This window comes from Nanorana parkeri, unplaced genomic scaffold, assembly GCF_000935625.1.
Source record: "Nanorana parkeri isolate BGI_ZX_2015 unplaced genomic scaffold, ASM93562v1 scaffold939, whole genome shotgun sequence".
Classification (NCBI taxonomy): Eukaryota; Metazoa; Chordata; class Amphibia; order Anura; family Dicroglossidae; genus Nanorana; species Nanorana parkeri.
In genome coordinates, this window is record NW_017307207.1 from 258,177 (window position 1) to 273,654 (window position 15,478).

Below are 15,478 nucleotides of genomic sequence, written 5' to 3' on the forward strand. Positions count from 1 at the left end.
GTATATGTGTATATATATATATATATATATATATATACATATACATATATACACACACACACACACACACTATTGCTGTATTATAGCACACTCCTTCCGCTTCAAAGCCTAGCACCACATGGTAGGGATTTGCGTAATCTGAGACAACCACAATGGGTAATGGATACAGAAAGAAGGAGAATGAACATGGAAGAGAATTCATTTCACAGCTTGTACAGTGCTGTTAAAAAACAGAACTGCTTTTAAAATAATTTGATGGTTGGAAATAATAGGTTACTAACACTAAGCCTTTTCTCTGGTTCCACTTCGATCATGCCACGCAGCAGGTTCTGACAGTCCGGTGGGATAAAATGTGGCATGTGAAATACACCTCGCTTCACTTTCTCTAAAAGCTGGCGCAAGTTATCATCATCAAATGGCAACGCTCCCTGTAAGACAAATTTCATGAACATGAGCACAAAAGAAAAAACATATTAGAAATGACTAGTAAACAACGGCTTCAATTTTTACACTGTATGTATAAATTCGGATAGGGACTGGACCCATTTTCAATAGAAGCATACATTTTGTAAAGTTATTCATTCTGGAGTTAGTTATTAAAGCGGCACAACTGTATAATAATAACGTGACTGGTAGCTCAGTGATGAGCAGTATGGGTTTGCAGTGCTGAAGCCTTCCATGGTTCATATTCCAGCAAACTCTCAAACTACTACTACAACCTAGAACAATTGCTGGGAGCACCAAATATTTCAGCTCAGAATTTCTGTGCAAAGATTTAGACAATTAAAGTTTCTTCAACATACAATGGGGTCAGGAGTGGACCTGAATGCAAGGGATTTACTGCATGTATATAGCTTCAGCAGTGATTACAGGCTGCATTAGTGCCTTGAGGCTGCCAAACAAATGAAAACATTATGCCGCAGACTGATCTTTGATCATGTCGTACCCTTTGCCCTGAACAGCATGAATATATTGTTAGTAATTCTGTAGCTATTTGTATAAAACTAATTTTAAAATTATATAAGTATTGTAGCTTTCCAAGATCAAGTGTAAATAGATTTATGTATGAATATATACTTTAGGTATATTTATGAAAAGCATCTCTAGTAAAGCTATTAATGATATTTGAACTGGGCAGCGTAACATAACAATAGAAGTGAATGGACTGCAGTTTAACACTTGGTGAATTTCACACTGTCTTTTTGTCTTCAACATTAGCCCCAATATAACAGTTCTGAGTCCAATGTGAACGGTTAAGACTAAACTTGAGGACACACGATACATGATTTTTTTAAATGAAGTTATGTTTATTTTAGTTCTTTTTTTACTTATCATTTTTTATGAATTTAGATGCAGGGATGTACTAACCATTTTTCATAAAATATGGGAGCTTAGGAAAATATAACTACATGTCCATTGTGAACAAGGGATACCAAATGTATTTGCTGCAATCTTAGGGTACTTACAGTGGGTATAGAAAAGAATCACCCTCTTTAAAATAATTACATTTTGTTGCTTTGCAGCCTGAAATGAAGACAGACACAGTTTTTGTTTTATCCAGCTGTATTTACTCAGTGCAACTTATAACATCCAAGTGAAAGATATAATACCAACATGTCATAAAAAAATAAAAAAAGTTCAAATATAGAATCACCGAGTTGGAAAAAGGATCACCCCCTTGTGTCAGTATTTCACTTTAAATACAGCCTTTAGTCTGTTGGGATATGTCTCTACTAACTTTGCACATCTAGACTTTGCAATATGTGCCCACTTGTCTTTGCAAAACTGCTCAAGTTCAGTTAAATTTGATGGTGATCGTGTGGGGACTGGTCTTCAAATCATTCCACAGATTTTCAATGGGGTTTAAGTTTGCGCTCTGGCTAGGCCATGCAAGGACATTCACCCTTTTCTCTTTCAACCACTGTGTGGTAATTTTTGCTGTGTGCTTTGGGTCATTATGACAATGTAAGTTGTCAGTGGGAAGAAGGTTCACCTTTCAACATGACGTTGGAAGGTAAACCTTCTTCCCACTGACAACTTTCTGGTAGAGGGCAGCACATTTTCCTCAAGAATTTGACGATATTTTGCCCCATCCATTTTTCCTTCTATCCTGACAAGTGCTCCAGTCCCTGCTGCAGAGAAACATCCCCATAACAGGATATTACCACCTCCATGCTTTACTGTAGGAATGGTGTTGTTTGGATGGTGAGCTGTATTAGATTTCCGCCAGACATATCGTTTGGTGTTGAGGCCAAACAATTCAATTTTAGTCTGACCATAACACATTTTTCCATGTGGCCTCAGAATCTTCAAGGTGCGTTTTGGCAAAGCTCAGTTGTGAAAGCATGTGGCCATTCTTGAGGAGTGGCTTTTTTTCTTGCAACCCTACCATACAAGCCACATTTGTGGATAATTTGTGATATTATTGTCACATGCACACAATGATCACTCTTGGTCATAAATTCATGCAACTGCTTCGGAGTTTGGAGCGATGTCCTGAACCAGGGAGGGTCTGTGTTGTACCAAATACCTTCCACTTCTTAATAATAGACTTCACTGTGCGTCTAGTCATTGATAAAGCCTTTGAATTTCTTTTGTATCCATCTCATGTCTTGTGCCTGTCCACAACTTTATCCCGGAGATCTTTTGACAGTGCCTTGCCATCCATAGTTGATTGTTTGCTTCAGTTCCACTACAAGGGACTGAAATGCTCCAGGAAAGCTCTTTTCATGCTGAGCTAATCAAAATGACCACATCTGATTACAGCTGAAAGTCAAATGGCTTTGTGTGCCATTGAGAAGGTGATTAGCTACACCTGATTGAGTTTACATGTCATTTTCACCAACTAAGTAATTCTGTTTTTGAATTATTTTCTGACATGTTGGTGTTATATCTTTCACTTGGATATTATAAGTTGCACTTAGTAAATACAGCTGGATAAAACAGAAACCATGTATGTCTTCATTTCAGGCTGCAAAGCAACAAAATGTCATTTATTTGTATTTTCTACACCCACTGTATAACTATGTATCCTAAGGACTATAACATCCTATTGTAGTGTGAGAGGGTGTATAAAAACCGAAGGAAAACTGGGATAGAATACATTTGGTATTTTGTGAAGGAGAATTATTTTAGGTATAATCATCGTTTATTGGTTGTTTTGGTTGAGAAACTGAAGTTATTGCTAAAAAAAGGCCAGCAAACAGTTAGGCAGAGTATACCAACAAATAAGAAATCAGCATCAGAACAACATTTGAGGGTGTCCAATGGAGAATCTAGTAAACATGGTGGTTATAATATCCAGGTCTTATGCAATGTGTATTAACCATAAACAATTGCGAAGATTTTCTGCATTAGTTTAACAAGGTCTGATACAGTATATGTCTTTTTTATTGACTTACCACAAGAAGAGCAAATAGGATAACTCCACAACTCCACACATCGGCTCTACGCCCGTCATACTTCTCACCCTACAAAAAAGAGAGCATTTAATTGGTTTGTATGTGTAATCCATTATTTGTGGTTCTGTCAGAGCAATAAATATTGTCCTGATTTGTGATGAGCTAATATGTCCAAATTCCATGTTACTTCAAACGTTCAAATTCAAACTCAAATTTCAAATTTTAATTCCACTCAGGTAAATGGGGGAACATTTCTTATGGTTACTTTTGGTTCTTTGGAGGACTGCTAGACAAGTTATTGTCACGCAAATGCATGGGAAGTCCCCAAATGGGCAATGGTCCTTCAGTTTGGCTAATTTACCCTGATTAATTAATCCTACATTTTCTCAGGTTAAGTCTCTGGGGAGTCTGAGCTCTGCATCTTTACATATTCCTGACACTAGACAAAGTTTTTGTACTTTTTAACACTGCCTCCACCAAATAATATGACATACCAAAAAAAGAAATGGGATATAATGTAACTATGATTTTATATCTGTGACAACTCTTTTGTCCGTTGTTTCTTGTTTCAGCAACCAGTACTACTAGTCCTATTTATCAGATTGTTTGAGTTTTTAGCTACTAGAAGATGATAATTGCATCTTTATATAAAAATAAATCTAGATAATTACCAAGTTATGAATGTAGCCAATTGTCAGTGAATATAAATATGGACTAAATAGGAGTTTATACATTTGCCTGAAATTGATCTTTAAAGGACAAGGAATGCTTCCATAGAAAACTTTTCAATAAAGTTTCCAATAACCTCATATAATACCACTATGCTTCCAAAGCTAATGCATATAATAATGGGTAATGTGATGCTTCAAAATTAAATGCAGCACAGGAAGACAAATAAATAATCAGCAGGGAATAAGTGAATGCCTATTTGTTTACTCTGGATGGAAAACATATTCTAACAACATTATTTCAAAAGCTCAATTTCAACTTTCTGAATAGATAGATATTCTAAGGACATTCACATAAACAAATCTGTAAATAGTAAGTATTACCTATCTCGACCTTTTACGCATAAAGAATCTTGAACTAATTTCATTATAATCAATGCCATTGGGGTAATTGTACACTGGTACATAGAGTGCTAAAGAAAAGTGCAGAAATGAAGTGCTGGCCTTTAGTCTTTTATATATTAAAAATCATGAAAAAAGCCAACGAATTGGGGATTCAAATATCAGTACACATATCTAAGTTCCCCAAAATGCACTGGAATGTTTTCATGAGTTTTAAATATTTTAGAAAAAAACCTAAACAAAATAGACTACTTTAATGGGAATCCCAAATACTGAGCGTATCATGTTTTCATTTTACATTATGCTGGAAGCTGATGTTTAAGATAGTGTTTTTTGAAGTGTTTAAAGAAATTCAGCTCTAACCACTTGCTGACCAGGGTGTTAAACTCCCTTCCTGTCCAGACCATGTTTCAGTATTCAGCCCTGCGGTACTTTGACTGACATTTATTCAGTCATACAATGCCGTACTGAAATTAATTTTATACCATTTTTTTGGGAACACATGGAGCTTTCTTTTGGTGGTATTTAATCACCACTGGGATTGTTATTTCTTACTACATTTAGTTAAATATACATTTATTATTACACAATTTTTTGGTAAAATATAAAAGATGGGGTCACGTTGGGAAAATAGACACCAAACATGTCAAGCTTTAAAATTGCGTGAGCCCGCGAAATTGCAAAAACTACCATGCCATAGGTGACGCTGAAAAAGCTTTTACCGCTCATTAATTTAGTGCTATCAGTGATTCATGGCCTTAGAATTATTGCTTTCACTCCAACGTTCGCGGCGATATGTAACATGTGTGGCGTAATCATTGTTTGCACATGCGACACCTATTTACATTTATAAGTGCGTGCCCGCGGGGGCAGGGGAGTTAAAACGTTTTTGGTGTTTTTTTTTTATATGAGACTTTCATTTGTTTTTATTTGATTTTTATTTTTTTACACTTAACTTGATTGCTATTACATAGGGGGATAAAAATCCCCCTATGTAATAGCCAATATACAATGACAGGTGCTTTTATGGAGACATCAGGGTCCCCTTCTTCTCTGGCTAGCAGCCAAATAAATGACAGCTAAAGGCGGGAGTGATGTAATACACATCGCTTCTGCCTTTAGAGAGAGACGAGGAGAGATCAGTGGTGGGGGAATGCTAATCTCTCCTCCTTCTCTCTACTAGTAGCCGGTGTTCTCTGTCTTGGGCACCGCAGGGAAACAGAGCTGCCCGGGATAACCGTCAGCAGAGGGGGAGGCGCGGCAGCAGAGGACGGGGCGCACTGTGCAGTGTCATATAAGCGAACGCTTGAATGTAACAGCCGGTGACGGCTGTTTATATTCCCGGCAGGTTGCTGGTCAGGGGCACATGCGAGCAGAAAAAAAATCACGGAAATGTACGTCCACCCGCCAGGAAGCGTCCGCCCATATTTTTACAATGGGTGGAAAGCAAGGGATTAATTGTACTTTTGATAATGTACAAACAATAACAGTGTTATTGGTCAGGCTCAATCAGAGTACTAAACCCTAACGGGCTGGAGGAATGCTATTTTCATGGCACTACCACCACTAGATGGTCCTGGGCAGATTTATAAATTAGCCCCTAATTCTAATTGATATCATATGTTTTACATGGCCTAGTGCTGGTCATAGACACTGAATAATGGTCAGCTGCAAAAACAATCTGCACGATATTGGGGGACTGTACTTTGGTGTGATATAGCATATTATTGTTTAGTAAAGAGGTGTTAAAAACTCTAAATACAACCTATTAACACTTTTCACGATTTCCTTGCAGTTGGTGGGCAAGTAATCTTCGGCCAATTGTCATACCCTGAAGACTCCTGGGTCCGGATCATTGTTGCCCACCATCCAACAAATTATGGCTGAAAAGCACACTCAGCTTTTTTACTGATGCTTCACTTTCATTACATACATTCAGGAACAGTAGCAAGAAATACGTAAAAAGCCATACTACTGTTCACATTGTTAACTGTGCATGTTTGCTGAGCCAGTTGAGGTCAGCTCCACATGCACAGTGAGGGCAAATTTCTGCAAACAGTGCCCCTCCTGATTAATACCACACTCACTAGTGCTTTCCCCCTGGCACCATCTTGAAGGACAGAAGTTCATAGAGGACACAGCATCATTAGAGAGTACTCTGCCTGTGCCACACACATTGCAGCAGGGAGGGGTGGGAGTGGGGGAACTTGCGATAGGTGCATCAAGGTTAATAGCCACAGCATGTCTATTAAACTATTTTGAGAATTGGGAGATGAGCAATAAATAGACATTGCTGTAAATGTATGTACATCCTTTTTGTAAAAAGAACTGCTTATGATGACAGGATGTGACTTTTATTTTTTTTACAGATGTTATACAAGAGCACTGCATAAGTCTGCTTTGGTTAGATTTAGTAAATTGAAGGGTAATACTTCCTTTGTTAAAAATTCAAATACCACATATATGCTACACAGGCCACTTAAGGTTATTAAAAATGACTTTTCAATAATGAACTCCAGCTACTATTGTTTTCTAAAACTGACAAAAAAATCCAGTGTCACCCCATTATAGCCAAGGCAACTAAGGAGCGTTATATGTAAAGTAAAAGTAATGGTTTACTTAAAGTGTAACTCCACTTTTCTACAGAAATACCTCCAAGCTGCCATATTGCATTGACATTTCTTATCAGTTTTAGAAAACTACAGCAGCTTCAGACTGAAACCGAAGTGTCATTTCAATAACATTAAATTACAAAATGGCTTGTGTAGCAATTTGATATGCTAGATTAATTTTTTTAATGAAAGGGGTGTTTTCCTTTAACCAGTTGACATCCGCGGTGTTAAACCACCTTCCCATCCAGGCCATTTTTCAGTATTCAGCGCTGCGGTACTTTGACTGACATTTATTCCGTCATGCAACGCTGTACTGAAATGAATTTTATACCCTTTTTTGGGGACAGATAGAGCTTTATTTTGGTGGTATTTATTCAACACTGGGGTTTTTATTTTTTACTATATTAAGGAAAAATTACCGAAATTTTTTTGAAAAAACAAACAGTTTCCCCTATATTAAATGATAAAACATTTATTATTACCCAATTTTTTGGTAAAATATAAAAGACGGGGTCACGTCGGGTAAAAAGACACCAAACATGTCAGGCCTTAAAATTGCGTGCGCGAAACCTCAAAAAACGATAATACCCAAAATTGGCCATAGGCGACGCTTTAAAAGCTGTTACCGCTCATCAGTTTAGTGTTATCAGTGATTGATGGCCCTAAAATGATTGCTCTCACTGCGACGTTCGCGGCGATATGTAACATGTGTAGCGCAATTGTCGTTTTTGCGCGCTTAGGCACCGGACGCGTATTTACGTTTATAGGTGCGTAAACGTTGTGGTGGGGGAGTTAAACATTTTGGGGTTTTTTTTTCACTTTTTTTATACTCCCGGCCGGCCTTTGTGAAGCTGGAGAGAAGCTGATGAAGCAGATCTCTGCTTCATCAGATTCTTTGGGGGTCCCTAGGTCACATTAGTGTCTGGGAGACCGCTGATGTCTAAATGAAGAGGACCTGTCACATCTCTGATAGCCCCCTATGTGATAACAATAATGTTAAGTAAAAAAAAAAAAAAAAAATTAAAGTCACACATGAAAAAGGATTTAAAAAAAACACAACATCATTTTTTTAAGTCTCCACCCATACATACACACGTGCAAACATGCGTCGGGTGTGCATATGTGCGAAAATGACGATTGCACCCATTACACCGCACGTGTTACATATCACCGTGAACGTCGCAGTGACCGCAATAATTCTAGGGCCATTAATCACTGATGAGCGGTAAAAGCTTTTGAAGCATCATCTATGGTGAATTCGATTTCGCAGGTGCGCACAATTTTAAGGCTTGACATGTTTGGTGTCTATTTACCTGACGTGACCTCATCTTTTCTATTTTACCAAAAAATTGGGTAATAATAATTGTTTCCTAACATAATGTAAAAAAAAAAACAATTTTTCCTTAATATAGTAAAAAATAAAAACCCCAGTGGTGAATAAATACCACCAAAAGAAATCTCTATCTGTCCCCAAAAATGGTATAAAATTAATGTCAGTGCAGCGTTGCATGACGGAATAAATGTCAGTCAAAGTACTGCAGCGCTGAATACTGAAAAATGGCCCGGCCAGGAAAGGGGTCAGCTGGTCAACAAGTGGTTAAAATATAAATGTTCTGAAATAACATTGGGACTGTACAACATAGCCATTTCAGGTGCAAAAAGTGATTAGCAGATTCCTTCATCAAGGCTGACATGTAAATCCACTATGTCAAGGCTTTACCTATGTTGGCACTAATGCAAAAGTAGAGTGTCTGTAGTGCTGGAGGTCTGAATGAATCAGGAATTACACTGTTCTGGTGTGCTCAGTTCAGCAATGGGGACATAGTGTCTTCAGAAGGACTAGTATATGCGCTGATTACCTGCACAGCTACGCCACACGCCTTCAGCAGTTTGCTATCCCAGTATGTCACCACATGTTATATCAGTGTTACTCTACTACCATATGGTGTCTCTTTGCATGACACATAAAATATGCAGTGTGTACTCTTCTTGATCCTTGCTGGCAGCTCAGCAAATTATAGGCAAGATGGCAAATTCATTCAGCCTTACAAATAACATATTGGTCAGTTTAATACACACCTTTATGTCAAGTTTACATTTTAAAGAATATGACTTCAAAGCTATTGTTTACTTTACCAGATTGTAGGTGTTTTGTAAAGAACTGTGACCTGATCAAACCAAGATCAAACAAGGAGCTGTTGAAATACAAACTAAATGCAGCACTTTAACAGGTTTGTTTGTTTTTTAACCATTTTTGCAATGGTAGCGAAATCCAAGCAGCCAATCCACAATGTGGTGTCTGACACCCTTACACAATATGGGGCTGATTTATAAAGCTTTCACCCAGTGTAAAGCTGGGTGAATACCATTCAAAGGGAATTACTGCCACTAGATGGAGTCAGGGAATGTCCTATGCTCCTCAGCTCCATCTAGTGGCAGTAATGGCCTGCAAATGGCATTTCTTCCAGATCTGCACAGTAATCTAGTGTGAAACTTTGCCTCTGTGCAGGAGCTTCCTGTAAAGACCAGTCACTACTAGGCTTTCTCATTGTTCAGGGTGACTCTTGTATCTGCCACCTTCTGTAGTTTTCTGCAGGCAGCCAACAATGGGTGGACCCACTGGGTCACTTCCGCAGCTCTGCTTCCTGCACAGGCTATGTGCAGCACCGTGATGATGTCATTGTTACTTCTATATGATAATATATGGGTTTGTAAAGGCATTTGGCTGTCTTTTGCACCCACCCACTAAAGGATGCAAAAGCCAGCCTGCTATTGGCTTTTGCAATTTTAATTATACAATAGCATGCTGGCTATTGCTCCGAGCAATAAAGCAAAAAAAAAAGTAATATAAAGAAGCTTAAAAAAAATAAAGTTAACCACTTGTTGACCGGGGTGTTTACACCCCCTTCCTGCCCAGGCCAAGAAGCTTAAAAAAAATAAAGTTAACCACTTGCTGACCGGGGTGTTTACACCCCCTTCCTGCCCAGGCCATTTTTCAGTATTCAGCACTACAGTACTTTGACTGACATTTATTCCGTCATGCAATGCTGTACTGAAATTAATTTTGTATCATTTTCTGGGGACAGATGGAGCTTTTTTTTTGGTGGTATTTAATCACCACTGGGTTTTTATTTTTACTATAAGAAAAAAGTACCAAAAATTAAAAAGAAAAAATGTTTTCTCTTTACTATGTTAGGAAACTTTTATTGTTAACTAATTTTTTTGGTAAAATGTAAAAGATGGGGGCACGTCGAGTAAATAGACACCAAACATGTCAAGCCTTAAAATTGCGCTGCCCGCAAAACAACTACCACACACAAAATTGGCCATAGGCCATGCTGTAAAAGCTTTTACAGCTCTTCAGATTAGTGTTAACAGTGATTGATGGCCCTAAAAGTATTGCTCACACTCTGACGTTCGCGATGATATGTAACAAGTGCGCGTAAGCGCACCTATCGCATTTGTGTGCATCTATGTGGGGGTGGGGGACTTAAAAAAAAAATTGGGGTTTTTTTTTGTGACCAATCTTCTTTTTTTTAGGTTAACTTTATATCACATAGGGGGATAAGAAGCCCCCTATGTGATATCAAATACAGTGACAGGTCCTCTTTATGCAGACATCAGTGGTCTCTAAGACCCCCAATGTCACCTAGGGATCTGCTTCACCAGCTTTTCTCCGGCTTCTGTAGCCGGAAAGTGACAGATGAATGCGGAAGTAATGTAGTAAACATCTCCTCCTGCATTCAGAGAACGGGGAGGAGAGTTGAGGAAGATAGTGTACTGGAGCCACACTGCCGGTCTCTGATCAGACACCCGGGATTGTGGGGACAGCGGCGATGAGAGGTAAGGAGAGGGGGGGGGGGCACAGAGAGGTGTATCATACAAGCGATCGAGCATCTTTACAGACACCGGACCGCTTGTATGTAAACAGCCATCGCTGGCTGTTTCAAATTCTGGCAGTTTCCTGCTCGTACAAGCCAGGGGGTGCATGTGAGCGGTTGTGGGCATGAAGGACGTTTAAAGACGCCCACCTGCATCCAGAAGGCTCCCGTCCGGCCATTTCTGAACGTTCGGCAGACGGGAGATGGTTAAATAAACGAAAATTAAAAAGACTTAAAAATGCATAAAGTAAAAAAAAGTTAAATAAATAAAAAATGTAAAATGCAAACAAATAAAAAAATAAATAAAGTTACATAAATTCAAATTAAAAATAGAAAAAAAGAAAAATGTTTGGTGTGTTATTTTAAATAAAAGGTTATTATATTATATTGGCTTAGAGTTTTACAATTCACATTATTTTAAATCCATGAACCTAGTTAAAATGTCTAATATAATACATACAATTTTTTATATATATATCTATAGATAGATAGATAGATAGATAGATAGATAGATAGATAGATAGATAGATAGATAGATAGATAGATAGATATAGGTGGGAAAAGTCATTTACAGTTTCGGCTTGACAAATTTTGCTGCAGGAAGTGCATTAGGGTGCCAATCATTTCAATGGGTCCCAAATGCACCTTCCGTCCACAGTGTGATCGGCCCGCACTGGAACGTGCAGTACTGCAATGCCCTGCGTTCCAGTCCAGTGTGATTTTTTTTAAATGTGCGTACCGTTTTATTCTGAAGTAAACTTTATGTCTGTAATGCTGCATTTGTGTATTTTATTTTAAATAAATGACAGTATTAATATTGTTTTTATTTTATCAGAGTAATTGATTAATCGAAGTTAATAATCGGCTAACTAATCGGTTATGGAAATAAGCGTTAGCTGCAGAATTTATATTCTTTAGGCTATTGAGGAATATACAGATGTTCCTCACTTACCGACTTACCTGTTTTGCGACCACTCGTACTTACGACGGACCGCCGATCGACCTCCGACCTTCCGCGTCAGCGTCAGTGCGACGGGTCGCCGGCGGAAGTGACATCCCCCGATCTTCACTGCAGGTCTCGGTAAGTATTTCCATTGCCGGATGTACAGTACACTGTTCGGTACTGTACATCGGCAACGCTATACAGTACTGTACTAATGCAGTATAGTACTGTATAGAGTTCCTCACTTAACGACCAATCCATTTAACGACCTGGTCGTAGGAACGGAACTCGGTCGTTAAGTGAGGAATACCTGTATTTAAATTCAAGTTTTTCTGTCTGTAGTTCAGCTTTAAACATGCAGATGTGTTTGAACTTCCCACAGTAGGAAAGGAAACAGTTCATGCTTGAACCAGAAAAATTGACTTTTACACAGTGACTTCATCTGTCTTGATTTTGATTCTAGTTATCTAATACACTACAATACATCTAGTCAAGGTTGTATTTTAATGTTGGGGGTGGATCCTTGACCAAGCTGCATTTCCTAATTGTAGTATAATCTGCAGGGAGGTCATAGACCTGAATGTGCTGTCTACAGGAGTGTCTGGATCAAAATACTGGCTGAACATGACTACAAATTGTATAGCCAGAACACAGTTCACAAATAATGAACTTCATAGCTAGCTGTTCACCTAGAGGTACTGTACCTTATTTTAGCAAAAAGTTAAATATGAAAATCATAAACAAAATTGTCCCAGTAAGCGTAGTATTTTTACAATTGTAAGAGCCCATTTGGCCATTTAGTAAAATATTCAGCACCCAATCAAAAACTGTTTTTGACACCTCAGTAAACTAAAAACTGATTATTGTTCATCACTGTTCTCTGCATCTTGATCTACTTTATCAAATAAGCCTGATCTTATTTATAGTTGGCTTTATATAGCACAAGGTAATGTGCAAAGTCCAACAGTCCAACCCTCCAATTTAGGTGATGGATTGAGTGCCTGAATTATACTGTCAGCATGGCTGGCCAACTATGTCACACATATGTTGACTGAGGTTACTGGCTGACCCAATTTGCAATGGCTCGGTTCCAATGTGACTTAATCATGTCTGCCAAAATGGGCACATGTGTAATTCAGTGTTCAGCCAAATCTGGTCAACTACAGTATGACAAAATGAAGCAAACACCAAATGTATGTGGCCATCTGTGTACCTTACCGCTGATGAGATATAACTGTAACTGGAAAATAATACTTTTAATGGTTCATGAAATATTTATCATTTAATTCTACAAACTTCATGCGGATAGTGTCCTTGATCAGGATTTGAACCAGGAACCCTATGTGAGTGTTAACCACTAAGCCATTATGCTGCCTGTGCCCAACTTCCTGTGTCCTTTTTGTGACAATAGCTTGCTTATTAGCACTAAAAAGGACAAGAATCTTCCAACAAGATTTACCCTACCTAGACTTTAATGAGATTCACTGCTAAGTTAAGTTTCAATCAGGATTTGCTGATCCCTAGGCAAAAAGAACCTGGGCAGCTTGGCACATTACCTCTATGATGCAGGCAGTCTGCTTAGCTGTCTTCATTCTTACTGACCATGGTTACCATAAGTGTTGTATTAAAGGAAACCGGTACTGGGGGCAATATGCAGCTTGCCATTACTGACCTTTCCTTCTAAAAAGGTTAATTTTTGCAATCCAGCGATTTTTAGGACTTTTTAAGCTACTGACCTGAAAAAAGTATACTAGTCAGGTGTTTTTACTTCACTTGCTGCATTTTCAGAAGGTCACCAATGGTAGCCCTGTTTTTTTCTTCGTACAAATTTCTTTTAACCACTTGCTGTCCGCCCCTAGTAAAAAAACGGACGGACGGCACTGCAGCATTGGCGGGTTGCCGTCTCCAGACGGCAATTTTTTTCTGCTCGCGTGCGCCCCCTAGCGGGCACGCACGGGCAGAAAAAGATTTGAGCTAAAAAGCATATAACTCTCCTAATTTGTACATTTTATTTATTGTCCTCTTAAGGAAAAGACCATGTAATTATTCATGTATTGCTCAAATGTTGCTCATTGCATGTATTATGGTAGAGACATGGAATGTTGTGTTTAGGTAAACACTGCAAGTCCAAGTCTAGCCTAATGTACATACACTGCATTGCATCAAACATATCGTTCACTTTTTTCTGTGTTATGGACACAATGAAAATAAAGACTGTATAGGCATGAGCAAGCAAAACAGGTATCAGAAACTATTTACAATTTGCTTTTTTTTGGAATGTCCTTTTTTAATCATATTTTTTTTTTTTCAGAAAGGTGGTGTTACCTTTGAACCAGGGTTGTATCTATACTTTGGCCCAATACTTTGTTGGGCCACAACACAAAACAGCCTTAGTTCACTACGCTGTGGTGGTTCGGACAGGTTTGTCAGTAGTGAAATGAGAGCTACAACCAACAGTCATATGGCTAACAATAATAATAATAATATCAGTGAATACCATATGTCATATCTTAATGAACACAGTCTGATGTGAACTAGGGCCCTTTGAGATCTTTTGTAATGTTAATAACAATTATTTAGCGCTGCACCTTTTGTGCGGTAAGGTTAGACTTTTTCTCTCAGGTGGCATGGAGGGTTAGCCGGTTGGGTTCTGTGAAAATCTGCTTTCCCCAATCTCCATATTACTAAAACCAGTCATGTCTGAGATGGGGTAGGTTTAATGTGGCACAGGAAAGCCTTACCATAAAAGTGGCCCTCATGTATTTGTGAACACAAAATCCTCATCTAGCAGGTAAGCACAACATAAAGATGCTTTCAGTGGGCCAACAAAGGAAAGTGACAATCGTTCTTGAATCAGCATTGGAGCTGGGCAATGCAGGGACATGGGTCCAGTAGAGACCGCTCCCTGTCTTTACTGCACAGCCTTTAACAAGGAAATGAGAGGAAAGCTGAATATTGCAGGATAGCCAGAAGTCAGTTACACTTACCTTGATCACCTCAGGGCATGCATAGTGAGGAGACCTGGTCACAGGGGAGTAAGACATGAAAAAAACGACAGGAAAGGGAAAGACAGAGAAAGAAGAGGGGTGTTAACAGCAGGATAAAGTGAAGAATTTGTTTAGTAGCTCTGTTTTTCTAATGTAAGTCAGGATTTTACATGGCATGTAGCATCAGTGAGCATGTCAGTTCTGATGCAACAAATTCATGGAGGTAACATGTATGACATTTGCCTCTGACAAATTTAAAGCATATACAGTATTGGATGCCTGAGGTAAATATCAGGAAGACATACATAACACAATGCAGGGTACTCACACAATGCATGCTTATACTCAGGGTAAAATAACTTAGCATCTAAAAAAAAAAAAAAGGGTTTTGCCCTTTAGCCAGCAGCCAGAATCTGCCATAATTTGTCTAGTGTTGCTAAAGCCAACACCATTCTTTAGACCTCTTATTGGGTGGTTAAGCTGTGAAATGGCATAGCACATAAAGACACCAATTGCTAAATCAATAATGATGTTTATAATGAACTAGATGCTCTCCTTAAAAATACTGGTATCCACAGCTGTAA

The 15,478-nt window shown here is 38.5% G+C and overlaps 1 protein-coding gene across 5 annotated transcripts in view; it reads right to left on the reverse strand.

Annotated features, from left to right (window-relative positions):
• The window catches only part of LOC108795146 (serine/threonine-protein kinase BRSK2-like), a 300,262-nt gene that overhangs the window by 49,647 nt on the left and 235,137 nt on the right, over positions 1 to 15,478 (reverse strand). For all 5 annotated transcript variants that reach the window (XM_018566342.1, XM_018566341.1, XM_018566339.1 and 2 more), the window contains 3 exons: positions 14,895 to 14,928; positions 3,402 to 3,470; positions 282 to 428 (listed from right to left, as the gene is read on the reverse strand). In XM_018566342.1, the coding sequence (XP_018421844.1) occupies positions 282 to 428; positions 3,402 to 3,470; positions 14,895 to 14,928 (250 nt within the window). The remainder of the gene's footprint in view (positions 1 to 281; positions 429 to 3,401; positions 3,471 to 14,894; positions 14,929 to 15,478) is intronic.